The sequence below is a fragment of the Odontesthes bonariensis genome, chromosome 24 (assembly GCF_027942865.1).
Source record: "Odontesthes bonariensis isolate fOdoBon6 chromosome 24, fOdoBon6.hap1, whole genome shotgun sequence".
Lineage (NCBI taxonomy): Eukaryota > Metazoa > Chordata > Actinopteri > Atheriniformes > Atherinopsidae > Odontesthes > Odontesthes bonariensis.
This window is the reverse complement of record NC_134529.1, coordinates 29,867,119-29,881,958: the sequence shown is the minus strand read 5'-3', so window position 1 is coordinate 29,881,958 and position 14,840 is coordinate 29,867,119. Positions and strand designations below refer to the sequence as shown.

At 46.0% G+C, this 14,840-nt stretch overlaps 1 protein-coding gene across 2 annotated transcripts in view; it reads right to left on the bottom strand.

Moving 5' to 3' along the window:
* The window catches only part of cdk19 (cyclin dependent kinase 19), a 68,559-nt gene that overhangs the window by 7,292 nt on the left and 46,427 nt on the right, over window positions 1-14,840 (bottom strand). For both annotated transcript variants that reach the window (XM_075458852.1, XM_075458853.1), the window contains exons 5-12: window positions 8,215-8,272; window positions 6,539-6,670; window positions 5,872-6,015; window positions 5,628-5,697; window positions 5,470-5,542; window positions 3,430-3,527; window positions 3,267-3,345; window positions 1,215-1,460 (exon numbers count right to left, since the gene is read on the bottom strand). In XM_075458852.1, the coding sequence (XP_075314967.1) occupies window positions 1,215-1,460; window positions 3,267-3,345; window positions 3,430-3,527; window positions 5,470-5,542; window positions 5,628-5,697; window positions 5,872-6,015; window positions 6,539-6,670; window positions 8,215-8,272 (900 nt within the window). The remainder of the gene's footprint in view (window positions 1-1,214; window positions 1,461-3,266; window positions 3,346-3,429; window positions 3,528-5,469; window positions 5,543-5,627; window positions 5,698-5,871; window positions 6,016-6,538; window positions 6,671-8,214; window positions 8,273-14,840) is intronic.

The window sequence follows — 14,840 nt, the reverse complement described above, 5'->3', positions numbered from 1 at the left end:
GTGTGTGTGTGTGTGATATAGCTCAGCCTGGGATCCAGCCTCCATGTGGCCCTGCTGAGACAGAGGCAGGAGAGGTCACCTCCATCACACTGCAGCACTGACACATGATCGCCCTGACTTTGCACCTCCAAGCTGAAATTCATTTCTTTTAGTCAGTGTCTGTATGTCATCTCACTGTCCAGCACTCCGAGCTCCCTTCTCTGTTTGACCCTGTGATAAGAGTCGAGCCGCTGATAAAACAGACGCCTCAGGAGAAAACAAGCTCAGAAAACAGAGCTACGCAGAGATTTGATATCAACTCTGTCAGCAGGACGATGTGGAATGGAGTTCTTATCAGCTGGACAACAGACTGCTGTTATCAGGGGTATATGTTTCTCAACAATAGCCCTTTCACTGGTGAACAGTAGCTCCTTCAGCTTCTGATTGCATCAGGTCAGGGATGTAAAAGTGACCAGAACTTGGATCAATGAGATCATAAACAAACTTTTAATAGATCTTCAATAACACTATGCATATGACTTACTTTAGTATGGGACACTTTTTTATACACCAATCTTGCTGACAAAGATATTGACAGATAACGGATATGGTAATTGATATGTGGAATTAAGGTGACATACTTAAATCACTTGTGTTCGGGGACCCTGACAAGAGCAATGCTGTGGACTTATACTGAACGATGTGGAAATGTCACCAAGTAGTCTGCTGTTTGAGCTCGTCACCGCTTCTGAAAACTTTTTCTTTTGTTGTCAAATCTTCAAAAATGAAAGGAGACAAATGTAAAAATAATTCTGCAACAAGTGGAGAATGATCTGATCTTTAGCTCTCAGCCCATTGGTCCTTCTGAGGATGACAACATTTACAAACTGATTATAACATGGAGATAGGCTCCGCCCCCCGCCACCCGACGGACAGATGGATGGATTATAACATGGAGATAGGCTCCGCCACCCGACGGACAGATGGATGGATTATAACATGGATCTCTTTCAGTAAAGAAGGACTTTTAATGCAATGCTGCTGAAACGAGTGAATTTAGTCAACTGTTTGTGGACTATTCTTAGAAGTGGATAAAAACCCACTTGGGGTTCTGATGAGTACCTCTGGCAACAGGATGGTGACAGTGGAACTGTAGAAAATGTGTATGTGTGAGCGCCACAATGGGATTCCATAGCACAGAGGAATGGGATCCATCAGCCTTATTCCACACTGACCTGGTACTCTGACTGCAGTACACCCGTCCCTGAGGAGGCCCCAGAGGGCCCGAGCCGAGGTTTCTTGTTGGGCGGACCCTGATCTTGGCCATGCTGCATACCCCCACCTGCAGTGGCCCCAGCGGCTCCGGTGGTGCCATTGGTTTGTGCTGAGCTCTGCTGGGAGGGGGCCTGCTGGCCTGCTGTCTGCTGCTGGTTCTGGGCCTGAGTCTGGCCTGTCGTCTGCTGGTGCTGCTGGGTCTGGTTCTACACAAAACACAACCATGGAACACTTCATGAGAGAGAGTGTATTTTGGCAGGAACCAGATGAAAATCCCCACTCAAAAACTAAATCCGCAGGTACTCACCAGGTTGTAAAACAAAGTAAATCTGACCTCAGATGAACAACAACAACACATGACATATCACACTGTGTCATTATGTATTCAGACAAAACACAGAAGCAGTGTGTGAAAAATGTAGATCAAAACTAAACTTTAAAAATGCCTTTAAGAGGTCAGTCCGACCAAACCTGTACAAAACTGAGATCTCAACTTAAATGACAGCACAGGTAAAACAGTCGGGGATCCCATCACTTCTGCATGTATGCACTCAACTGGACTTTGATGCTGCTGGGCACTCTGTACACGATCCAAGGCTTCATCTTATTGTAAAGACAGTAAAGTAGAAGTCTATATTAATCCAGCTCAATTTCCCAATAAAGCTGTTCTCGTTCACATATTTTTCTATCTCTTTTGACAGATGACTAAACACATGACTGGGACTGAGAATGCAATGCAGTAGTGGAAGGGTGCGTCCGTTTCATGGAGATGAGCATTAGGGAGGAGGTTTTGTCATGCTTGTTGTCAGCAGATGATGTCAGGCTGGACATGGAAGTGAGGAGTCCATGTCATGTGCCTGAATCGCTCACCTGCATTATTTTCTGCAGAACTCCTGCATGTGATGCCATCACAGCAACACTCAAACGCATTCATGGTGATCTCAGAAGCTTTCCAGCACACCTGTCTCTGGTACAACTTTCCAACAGCTTGTCAACTCATTCTTTTATTAGTTCCCTATTTTGATCATTTCATATTGTTATTGATGTATTTTCCTCAATATGTTTCACTGCAAGAAAATAACTCCCCTTTGGTTTATTATTAATATAACGCTGGAATAGTTCCCAAAACATCCACATTAAAGCCTGGAGCCTGAGACAGAAATGAAAGTTACTTTTATCCACACTCATTTTTGAGAAAGTTACAAATGGTGTTTAATAGCATTATAAAAAGGACTGATCTTAATCCATCCACTGGTTGGGACTTCTGCCAGCCCGACAATAGGAAGCAGCCTGAGCCTGACCACAGATGTTCTCCCTCACGCGGTGCTGTGGAGGTTGGCACCGTTGCCTCACAGCAGGGGGTTCCTGCTTCTCATCTCTCCCTGCGGATGCATGGGTTCTCTCCGGATACTCCAGTTTCTTCCCACAGTCCAAAAACATGCATGTTCAGTTAATGGGTGCCTCTTGAGTTGATTAGAGACAGATAATTAGGACTCTGCTGGTGTACCGTTTCTGACTGGACTGCAGACGTCAGCCTCATAGATGGACAGAGAATATTGAAATATTCAGTCTTGTCCCTATTTGTTGCAGTCGGTGTTTGAGCCTCTGTGTTAGGTTTGGTAGACATGTTTCTCCAAAGAACATGGAAGTTGTGTCTCTTTGTGCTGCCCAAACAGCAGCTGCCGCAGTGAAACCCGGGTGCTGTGCACCCGCTGAGCCCAGATGATAAGAATGTATAACACAGGGTCATTTGACACTGGGCCGACTGCTGATTAGGCACTTTCACACTGCTCTCAGGAGCCAGGTGTTAGTGAGGGATATTGGGTTTTTTGGACCGGTTAAAGAGTAAAAAAAGTTGAGTCTTAGCCACACTCTTGGCCAGAGCGACAATAATCACTCGATGAAATATTCTTAAAGTTCCTAAGGATGGAAACGTGGACTGTTATTCTCTTCATGTGCTGTTGATCCAGTTGTGATATTTTTATCTCAGTCAGTGTCACGTTATAAATTACCTTTTCCGCTTTCTCCTCCGGCTCATCTTCATTGAGAAACTCTCGTTTTGGGTAAGGGATCTGACATCCAGAAAACACACTGGAGAAAAACATCCAGCGATCAGTCACAGCAACATACTGCACCACTCCGGCTCCACAGCAAGACAAGGTCACAAAATCTCACTCTGTGGTTGGTAACGGGTCCTCCAGGAAGTAGGGGTCCTGCAGCGCCTGCTCGGATGTGATTCTCTTTGTGGGGTCCATGGTGAGAAGTTTCTGGAGCTGATGGCAGAGAACATACAGTGTCAGTAGAAAGGTTCCTGAGTGTTGGCCAACAGTTTCAGTTCTCAGTGAATGTTGACCCTAATATAGAAATAATGAAAAAGACGTGTCGGTGTTCAGCAGTAATCTCTGCGGTCGGTCCCAGGGTTGTTGTTTCAGGTCCATCTGTGGGACACCATTTTCAGACTGCACTAAATCATCTAATTCAGGTAAGAAAACTGGGTGTTTTATAGTTGTAATGCTCTTCTAAAACATCAAATAATCCTCAGGTGAAAAACCTGTTGCTGTGGGCTGCATCAGGCGCCGACTGAGAGTCCAACCATCAACCCTCACCACTGTGCCGCCCAGTAGAGAACAGTTCGATATGCCGTAAGCTTTTACTGGGGCACAGGCCCCCCATTACTCTCATCACATCACATCAGGCCTGCAGCGTGTATGAAAAGTGCAATAAAATATGTCACCTGAACTTCCCTGCCTTAGAGCTGCTGCTGAAACTGAAACAACCAGTAAAAATAGAAATGGAGCCGTAAAAAGTGTTTCTGCTGTAAAAGCAATACCAAAATCCATGAGAAATCATGAAATGATTGTGTATTTGCAAAATACTAACTGAAATATGGGACCAGATTTGAGCACAAAGTGTGAAGCTCTCAGCTGGCCCTCAGTCTACAGAGTGACTGTTCCAAGTTGCATCCTGCAGCCGGCATCCTGCAGCCGGCATCCTGCAGCTGGCAGCCTGCAGCCGGCAGCTGGCTGCCGGCAGCCGGCAGCCTGCAGCCGGCATCCTGCAGCCGGCATCCTGCAGCCGGCATCCTGCAGCCGGCATCCTGCAGCCGGCAGCCTGCAGCCGGCAGCCTGCAGCCTGCAGCCGGCATCCTGCAGCTGGCAGCCTGCAGCCGGCATCCTGCAGCCGGCATCCTGCAGCCGGCATCCTGCAGCCGGCAGCCTGCAGCCTGCAGCCGGCATCCTGCAGCTAGCAGCCTGCAGCCGGCATCCTGCAACTGGCAGCCTGCAGCTGGCAGCCTGCAGCCGGCATCCTGCAGCCGGCATCCTGCAGCCGGCAGCCTGCAGCCTGCAGCCGGCATCCTGCAGCTAGCAGCCTGCAGCCGGCATCCTGCAACTGGCAGCCTGCAGCTGGCAGCCTGCAGCCGGCATCCTGCAGCCGGCATCCTGCAGCTGGCATCCTGCAGCTGGCAGCCTGCAGCCTGCAGCTGGCTGCCTGCAGCCGGCATCCTGCAGCCGGCATCCTGCAGCCGGCATCCTGCAGCCGGCAGCCTGCAGCCGGCAGCCGGCAGCCTGCAGCACACTGGACTGCTGCCTGGGCATCACTCGCTGCATAATCAACGTCACAGACAGCTTAGTGCTCACTGCACATTGGATTCTAAGTTCCACTGCACTGTGTAACATTGGTGATCATAAAAGCTAAGTCCTCTTCTGCTGCTGAAACTGAAACAACCAGTAAAAATACAAATGGAGCCGTAAAAAGTGTAACATTGGTGATCATAAAAGCTAAGTCCTCTTTCCCAGTTTCCCACACAGTCAACTTGTTCAAACTTCTGTGTGACAACCTAATCTGTCAAGAAGAATTCCTCTCACAATGCTTCATCTATAAACTAAAAAAATGGACATTTTTCTGATTTGTGCAGATTACTTTTCTGAAAAAGTGTGTTTGTGTCCCCCCGAGCCTCCCCCATTCCCCCACGCCTGGTGTTCTGGTTTTTCATTAGTTAAGTTTTGGTTTTCCAGCTTGGCTGCGTTTTGGTTTTTTTGTTTGAATAAGGTCACCAGTTAAGTTTCCATGTCTGCTGCTCTGCATGTGGGTCCTCATCATCCACATCACAGCATCACCAAACCACTGCAGCAGAAGGTTGGGGGCAGAAATGAAGTGATAATGATGGTGTGTGTGTGTGTGTGTGTGTGTGTGTGTGTGTGTGTGTACACTTACCAACAAGAAAACCTTGCTGTCTGGTTTGACTTTATGTTTCTCCATGTATTTAATTAAGCTGCTGTTTGCGTACCTATGCGATAAAAACAATGACACCATATGAGATTTTTTGTTTGTGAGAGTCAAATGACGGTTGGATCATCATGGCATTGACTCACGTTGTCCTCCTGAAGTCTTTCTGCAGTGTGGGGTACTCTGGCATCTTCCTAATGTCTTCCCAGTCTTTATCTGTGGAACACAGAAGATGAACAACAGGAAAGGCTTGAGGAAACACTGTGGAACTGTGTGAACCTTCCCTGTGTGTCAGTAAGCTGCTGATTGTTGTCGTTATTACATGTTAAGTGTGTAGGAAGGGTGAAGTTAGCCTTTAAAATCAAACAGCTGTGTGCACTGTGTGCAGACCTGCAGGGAAACCCATCACACTGAATATCCGGTCCAGTTGGTCGTGATGGAATGGGTTACTTGTCTTGATATCTTCCTGACGACAGTGAAAGATGGGCTCTGATGTTAGCAGTTCCGCAAAGATGCAGCCAATTGCCCAAATATCTGCATACAGACACACACAGGCACCACTTAGTGGTTGTATTCTTGAGTCATGCCCAAACAAAATCCGTAAAATGGCGACTTATCATTTTAGCACTTTGGTTTTAAGGCTAAGCTAACCCGCTGCTTGTTTAGTCTTGCATCTAATGGACAGACATTCTAAGTATCGAATTTATTTCCCATTCACGTTTCCTTTAAGCAGTTCTGTACCTGAAACTTTCCCACTTCTCATAGATCCACCAAAAGCCCAGTGAGGGCTGGAACACTCAGAGGGTGTGAACACTGACCGACTGTTTCTCTTCCCAGTTTGATAAATATAGACTTTGACACACACTGATGAACACCATGGATCATATGAGCACTTAGGCCTTCTCAGCCATCACTGTCAAAGACCTTGGGAGGGAGCCCGACCCCGTCAGTCCACATGCTCCAGCTCCAACCAAACAACAAGGGATCGAAGAGAGGTGCACAGAGTTTGACCTTTAATACAGGGCTCGCCTTCACGTGGGACATCCATGCCACTCACCGATAGCTTTGGTGTAATGCCGGGCACCCAGCAGCAGCTCGGGGGCCCTGTACCAGAAGGTCACCACCACAGGGTCCAGGTCTGCCAGCGGCTTGAGGGGAGAGTTGAAGAGTCTGGCAAAACCCATGTCAGCTGGAGGAGGTGTGTGGAGAAGACAGATGCAGTTAGCAAACAAAGACTTTATCAGAGAGTGATATGGGTGGAATCAAGGCTGGCCCCAGTCCAAGGCTTCTGTCAGGGCCACAGACAGCACCACAGGCCTCCTCCCATGCACAGAGGAATCTCACTTCAGACCAGCAGCTTTCACACATGAACACCAAAGATGTTCAGGAAAATGTGCGGAGGATTAGCTTTCCTGGTGGGGGGTGGGACTGACTCTGTGGGAGTCTCTGAGTTTCCTCTGAGGCTCCTTATTGTGTTGATATGTGTGTTCTGTGTGTATCTGTGCGTATCCACGGCAACGAGGACAAACTCTCAACAGGACACACACACACACACGCACACGCACACACACGCACGCACACACAGGCACACACATGCACACACACACACACACACACACACACACACACACACACACACACATGCAGGCACGCACACACACACACACGCACACACATGCAGACACACACACACACACGCACGCACACACACACGCACGCACACACACGCACACAGGCACACACATGCAGACACACGCACGCACACGCACGCACACACACACACACACACACACGCACACAGGCACACACATGCAGACACACACACGCACACGCACACGCACACGCACACACACACGCACACACACACACACACACAGGCACACACATGCAGACACACACACGCACACGCACACACACACACGCACACACACACGCACACGCACACACACACACAGCAAAAGCTCCGGAACATTTGCTGACACCTTCATGCAGCGTCTCACCTGCTGGTGTTCAGCAGATAACTTCACTATGAGCCTGGGTGGAAAATCCTGCAGAAATGTTGTGAACACTGGATTTTTCTCACATACCACCTCTCCAGAACATCTCTACAACATTCCAGGTGTGTGTGAATGCGGCTACTGATATTATTCCCTCCTAAGAAGTCATGAAGTTTTCCACTAAACGTGACACTTATCAAGTGACTCACTTCAGTTTACAACAAAAATGATCATTAAGATCAGATCTTATCTTACTCTGCAACATGTAAAAGTGTGAGCTCATTTGATTTGTCTGAGATAAATGAATATTTGCCATTGAAATACCTGTCTGGGGCTTTGTTTTCTCTGTTGATGCTGGGATCTCATATCTGTTCCTGTTGCCAAAGTCAGAGCAATCAGCCTCACAAACAGCAACAAGAGGTTTGCAGATTTTCTCTAGCTCAAGATATGGTCTTGGTGGTTCAGCATTGTGAAGCTGCTGTAAAAACAAGTAAAATCTTCCCCAACACTAGTAGTGGAACAGTAGTGGAGTCTGGCTTTACTGGAACAATATAGGGTCTGAAAATAGGCTCAGTCCCTGGAAAGCTGCTTTATGTAACCTTCAAAGGGAAGGTTCACTGCTGCAGCCCCTCGACACACAAAGAAGTGAACAACATCATTGATCTTTCTGGAAGATTAGACCATCATCTATAAACTGTATAATATACAAATCTGAATAAATTCATTTTTTTCTCACCAATTTTAACTCTTCCTCGTTCAGGACCTTCTCCCATCACCAGGATGTTAGCTGGTTTCTGTGTGAAACAGAAAAAGAAAGAGTAAATACCATTTATAATACACCTCTACTTACAAGTGTAATGAGTGCAAAGTAAGTCTACATGTCACACATACACTGCAGCATATTAACAAGATTTTTCTTCTGCCTATCCAGGAAGCTGGTGTCAGACAGCAGGGCCTGTCATGATGTGGCAGCCTGGAGCCGATAAGTGAAGGCTCTTTCCTCAGTGACCAGCACAGGCAACTTGGCTGTGCTGGGACTCAAACCACTGACCTTCAGATCAGAGCTAAGACTAACCTGTAGTCTATACTAAACCACATGACTATTTGACCATGTCTGTCAAAAATGTATGAGTACACATAAAGCTCAGCACCCCACACACAGATGTGGAGTGAGGTCACACACACAGGCACAAGGCTATGTTTGTCTAGTCATAGTGAGAGACCAAAGAAAAAAAGCTTGTGGGAATCAAAAGTGTGTTAACCTACTGACAAGACTATAAAAACAATACAGCAGCTATGAAGAAAGATCTGCTGTAACACTGTTCTATATGTTTGATTGAAGGAGCTCTTGGGGGAACTATTTGCCTTTATCACTGCTTCAGTTCAATTATGTTTTCTTTATATAGTGCCAAATCACAACAAATTCACATATACAGTCCAAGCCAATTAGAGTCCAATTCATTGCATCATAATCCAATCAAATCCAATTCGTTGAATTCAATATTAGTCCAATTCATACATACAGAGATTCAAAAACGATTTCCTAGCAAAGGAAACCAAAACTTCTCTCTGATCCAATCTCCTGTCTTGAGCATGTATGAGAGTACTGTGGAGAAAAACAACTCCCTTTGAACAGGAAGAAACCTCTGGCAGAACCAGAACCAAAACCAGGAAGGGTGGCCATCCGCCTCCACCAGCTGGGGTTTGAGAGGACAGAAAAGAGGGGACAACAAGCACTGTAACACCCGGCACAAGAGAAACACAAGTTAATGACCACAATGATGTCACATGTACATGGAGAGGAAAGAGAGCAGAGGGAGGAGAGGTGCATCATGGGAGCTCCCCCAGCAGTCTAGGCCTATAGCAGCTTAACTATGGGATGTTTCAGGATCACCTGAGCCATCCCTAACTATAAGCTTTATAAAAAAGGAAAGTTTTAAGCCTGGTCTGAAAGGTAGAGAGGGTGTCTGCTTCCTGAAGCCAAACTGGCAGCTGGTTCCACAGAGAGGGGCCTGATAACTGAAGGCTCTGCCTCCCAAACTGGCAGCTGGTTCCACAGAGCGGGGCCTGATAACCGAAGGATCTGCCTCCCAAACTGGCAGCTGGTTCCACAGAGAGGGGCCTGATAACTGAAGGCTCTGCCTTCCAAACTGGCAGCTGGTTCCACAGAGAGGAGCCTGATAACTGAAAGCTCTGCCTCCCAAACTGGCAGCTGGTTCCACAGAGAGGGGCCTGATAACTGAAGGCTCTGCCTCCCAAACTGGCAGCTGGTTCCACAGAGAGGGGCCTGATAACTGAAGGCTCTGCCTCCCAAACTGGCAGCTGGTTCCACAGAGAGGAGCCTGATAACTCAAGGCTCTGCCTCCCAAACTGGCAGCTGGTTCCACAGAGAGGAGCCTGATAACTGAAAGCTCTGCCTCCCAAACTGGCAGCTGGTTCCACAGAGAGGGGCCTGATAACTGAAGGCTCTGCCTCCCAAACTGGCAGCTGGTTCCACAGAGAGGGGCCTGATAACTGAAGGCTCTGCCTCCCAAACTGGCAGCTGGTTCCACAGAGAGGGGCCTGATAACTGAAGGCTCTGCCTCCCAAACTGGCAGCTGGTTCCACAGAGAGGAGCCTGATAACTGAAGGCTCTGCCTCCCAAACTGGCAGCTGGTTCCACAGAGAGGAGCCTGATAACTGAAAGCTCTGCCTCCCAAACTGGCAGCTGGTTCCACAGAGAGGGGCCTGATAACTGAAGGCTCTGCCTCCCAAACTGGCAGCTGGTTCCACAAAGAGGGGCCTGATAACTGAAGGCTCTGCCTCCCAAACTGGCAGCTGGTTCCACAGAGAGGAGCCTGATAACTGAAGGCTCTGCCTCCCAAACTGGCAGCTGGTTCCACAGAGAGGAGCCTGATAACTGAAAGCTCTGCCTCCCAAACTGGCAGCTGGTTCCACAGAGAGGGGCCTGATAACTGAAGGCTCTGCCTCCCAAACTGGCAGCTGGTTCCACAGAGAGGGGCCTGATAACTGAAGGCTCTGCCTCCCATTCTACTTTTAGAAACTCTGGGAACCTCAAGTAAACCTGCAGTTTGGGAACGAAGTGCTCTGTTAGGAAAATATCTTACAATGAGATCTTTAAGATATGATGGAGCTCGGTCATTAAGAGCTTTATATGTTAGGAGAAGAATCTTAAATTCTATTCTGAATTTAACAGGGAGCCAATGAAGAGAAGCTAAAACTGGAGAAATATGATCTCTGCTGTTAGTTCTCATCAGAACTCTGGCTGCAGCATTTTGGATCAGCTGGAGGCTTTTCAGAGAATATGTGGGACAGCCCAATAATAAAGAATTATAGTAGTCCAATCCTGAAGTAACAAATGCATGGAGCAGTTTTTCTGCATCACTCTGAGACAGGATGTTCCTGATTTTAACAATATTACGAAGATGAAAGAAGGCAGTCCTGTTTTATATGCGAGTCAAATGATCAATTCTGGTCAAAAATAACTCCAAGGTTGAGGAAACCCTGAGGAACTCCATGACTTACTCTGGTGTGTGAGGAAGATTCTTCATTTACAAGAACAAACTGAAATCTATCAGATAAATATGACTTAAACCAGCCTAATGCACTTCCTTTAATCCCAATAACATGTTAAAGTCTCTGTAATAAGATACTGTGATCGACCGTATCAAATGCAGCACTGAGATCCAACAGGACAAGCACAGACACAAGTCCGCTATCAGAGGCTAAGAGGAGATCATTGGTAACTTTCAGCAGTGCAGTTTCTGTGCTATGATGCACTCTGAATCCTGACTGAAACTCTTCAAACAGATTATTACTGTGAAAATGATCACAGTGTAAATACATCTGCTGATACAACTGGACACATCGTTGTCAGTTAGGGGTTGGCAGGACTCGGATGCGGACTTCAAAGGTAAAAGCAAACTTTGTTTATTTTCAAAAACAACAAAAGTTAAAACAAGGCGTGGCTGAGCCGGATGATGAAACTAAACTGTGGAAAATTAAATATGGCTAAGGCAAAACAAAACAAAGAACATGACTTGACATAACATGAAATAACTTAACATGGTTGATTTGGCGTAGCGTGAAAGTGCATGGTGAAAGGATTTCACCCACTTAAGGGGAAACCTGGAAACTAAATACCGAACAGGGTGATTGGTAAATGAATGCAGCTGAAGACAATGAACACAGGTGACGTGAGTGAACTAATGACCAAAACATGGGGACTGAGGAAAGAACAATGGCAAAACATGGCAAAACTTAACTAAACATGAACTTAAAACTAAGACGTGACATAAACTAACACACGATAAAACACAAAAGAACTAAAGACATGGGGAAAACCCCGTGGACATGACAATCGTCAGGTGACTAACTGACTAGCTACCACTACTCCATGTCTCTCCACTCTTGAGCCACAGCCATCTTGAGAACCTATCTGCCCCTTTGGTGGTGTTGCGGTAGGCTCTCCTCTTCTCCTTTGATGCCTAAGCTACTTCAGGCTCTGGGCAGGGAACGGGCCGCAAAGCCTCTGCATCCAACCTCCACAGGGCGGCACCTCGCTAAATCCGGCCTGCTGACAGTGGCTAACCAGCCCTGCGTACTTGGAAAGCTTCCTTTCAAACATTTCTTCCAAGTGGTCTTCCCATGGAACTGTCAGCTCCAGCAGCACGACTTGCTTGGTCGACTCAGACACGAGGACAATGTCTGGTCAAAGGGTGGTGACAGCGATGTCGCTGGGAAACTTCAGCTGCTGTCCGAGGTCCACCAACAGCAGCCAGTCTCTAGCAGAGGTCAGGATACCTGCCGTTGATCTTCTGAAAGGGCCTGCGTGCTCCCCAGCTCTGACGAAGACGATTTTTTTTGTTGGAGGGACGAAACTGCTTTGCCCACACTGCTGTCCAATGCTAATAGCTTCAGCGATGGTCTTAAAGGCTTGGTCATGCCTCCACTGGTATCGTCCTTGTCCAAGTGCCATTGTGCAGCAGCTGAGTGTGTGCTGTAGGGTACCTCTCTTGGAACACAATGGACATGCTGGTGTTTCTGCTATGCCCAATGTGTGCAGTTTAGATGGGCTTGGGAGCACAACACAAAGCTGAGCTGCAACTATTTTTTCAAGAACTTTAGACATAAAAGGGAGATTGGATATAGGTCGATAATTAGCTAACACTTCTGAATCAAGAGTAGGTTTTTTAAGTAAAGGTTTAATTACAGCAACCTTAAAGGTCTGAGGTACATATCCTGTCAACAAAGACAGATTGATCAAATCCAATATGGAAGTGTCAATTAATGGGAAAACCTCCTTGAACAGTCTGGTTGGGATTGGGTCTAAAACACAAGTTGATGGTTTAGAAGAGACTATTGCTGTTGTTAGTTCAGAGAGATCAACTGGGCAGAAGCCGTCTAAATATAAATCAGGTTCTAAAGATACTTCTAAAGCTGCTGTACTTGATGATACATCACTGATAATAGTGGGAAGGACTCCATCAATCTTCTCTCTGATAGAAACAATTTTATTGATAAAGATGCTCATGAAATCATCCCTGCTGAGAGTTAAAGGCTTCAGACACAACGTGACAGCAGCCATTTTGACATGGAATAAAAGGTAACACTGATATTGATTTAGGCATAGGACAGGACAAAACCTCTGTTAATACAATTGGTAACATCTCCTTAACCAATATTTCACATCAAAATCACTGCTGTGTAAAATGTGTATTCATTCTATCAGCGAGTGACAAATGTTTTAATGTGCATTTTGATGACATGTAAAAAAATATAACCTTTATCAAACATAAAGGTGTAATGAGCCGAGCGTAAAGGCCAACTCGTGTTTTCTGCACGTGTGTGTATGTGTGTGTGAGAGCTGATTGTGGCTCTGTGCACGTGGTTCTATTCTTTCTACAGTTTGGATTGTCTTTTCATGCCTGTGTATTAACAGAGCCACAGTTTCACACTCCAGTCAGGTGGTTTGCCAACAGCTTGTCTCCAAACAAAGGAAATATCTGCAGGCATTTTCATCTCTCCAGGGTTTTCCACAATACAGTATCTCACCTGGAGTCTAACACCATCCATGGGTCCTTATACTTTTATTACAGAAGTGTAGAATTGTGTAACTTCTGCTGCAGACTCTTTCATCTAAACAAGTTCTCCTTTTGTGTTTATGTTGTCAGTTTTTGAGTGGTAAGTTGATCCATGCCCATGCGTAGCAGCAGGCACAGTTTATGCATTCACGAGTGTTTGAGATACATGCTAATAGCTGAGTAGGCATACCGTGGACTGGTGCAGATGATGTAAAATACATTACTCAGGCCTTATGCATCAGCAGGCAAGGAAACTATGAACTGACCTTAAAAGCTGAGACTTTGTCTAAATGTTAAAGTTATGAGCTTCTACATCAGAACAATACATTTTGAATCAAACTCAATTTTTCCATACAGCTGATGGGAATTATAGAGCAGAGGTGACATTTGCTGTTAGTTTGTCACCACATGCAAACCCTTTCAAGTTAATGTACACAGAGATCAGTACAACATACCAACAAAGAAAAAAACAAACTGACATTTCATCTAATTTCTCCAATTAAACATAAACTAGATATTAAGCAAACCAAAAGATTTTCACTAGATTTGTTTCTGTAAAGCATATCAATCAGCGAAGGCACAGGATCCACAGAGAAATCCACAAAAATATATCATCGTCTGTGTTTTGTCATTTGAAAAGCCGTGCACCAGCATGTGTAAGTGTGGTAGATACTTGGACCACAGCACAGACAGAGAAGACAAGATGGAGATGAACGCATTGGGACTGATGTCTTTTTGCTTTTTGCCAATCAACACACATCTGCCATTTAATTTGGAGTAACAAATACTGCACTGTCACTAGATCACCCTGTAAATAAGAAAAAAGAGCTTATCGCTGCACATTTAATCAAAGAGGAAACGTCATTAGAGGTTCACAGTTGCCTCCTCGTGCAAGAGGATTCAGTATCTGCTTATCGTCAAACAGTCTGTTGAATCTCCAAAGGTGTCATTTTAACCCCCTGGCTCAGTAGACTAAGATCTGGCTGGCAAATACATCTTGTTGCTATAGAAACTGTACTAATAAGGGGGTCTATTGCTTACACCAACAACGCGGCACACCACGATCATCAGCAAACACAAAGACAAGCATCTCTAAAAAATCTAAGGAGCTCCTCTTTCAAATTCTAAACAGGCCTAAATGAATTCATTTGTCTGGCCTGAGCATATTCATTTACCTCTTCAGTGTTCTGTATAAGACCTGAAAAACTTCTCCAAAATGCAAAATGAACATTATCCAACAGCTGAGGAAAAGAAGCTCATGGGTGGAACTGAACAAGAG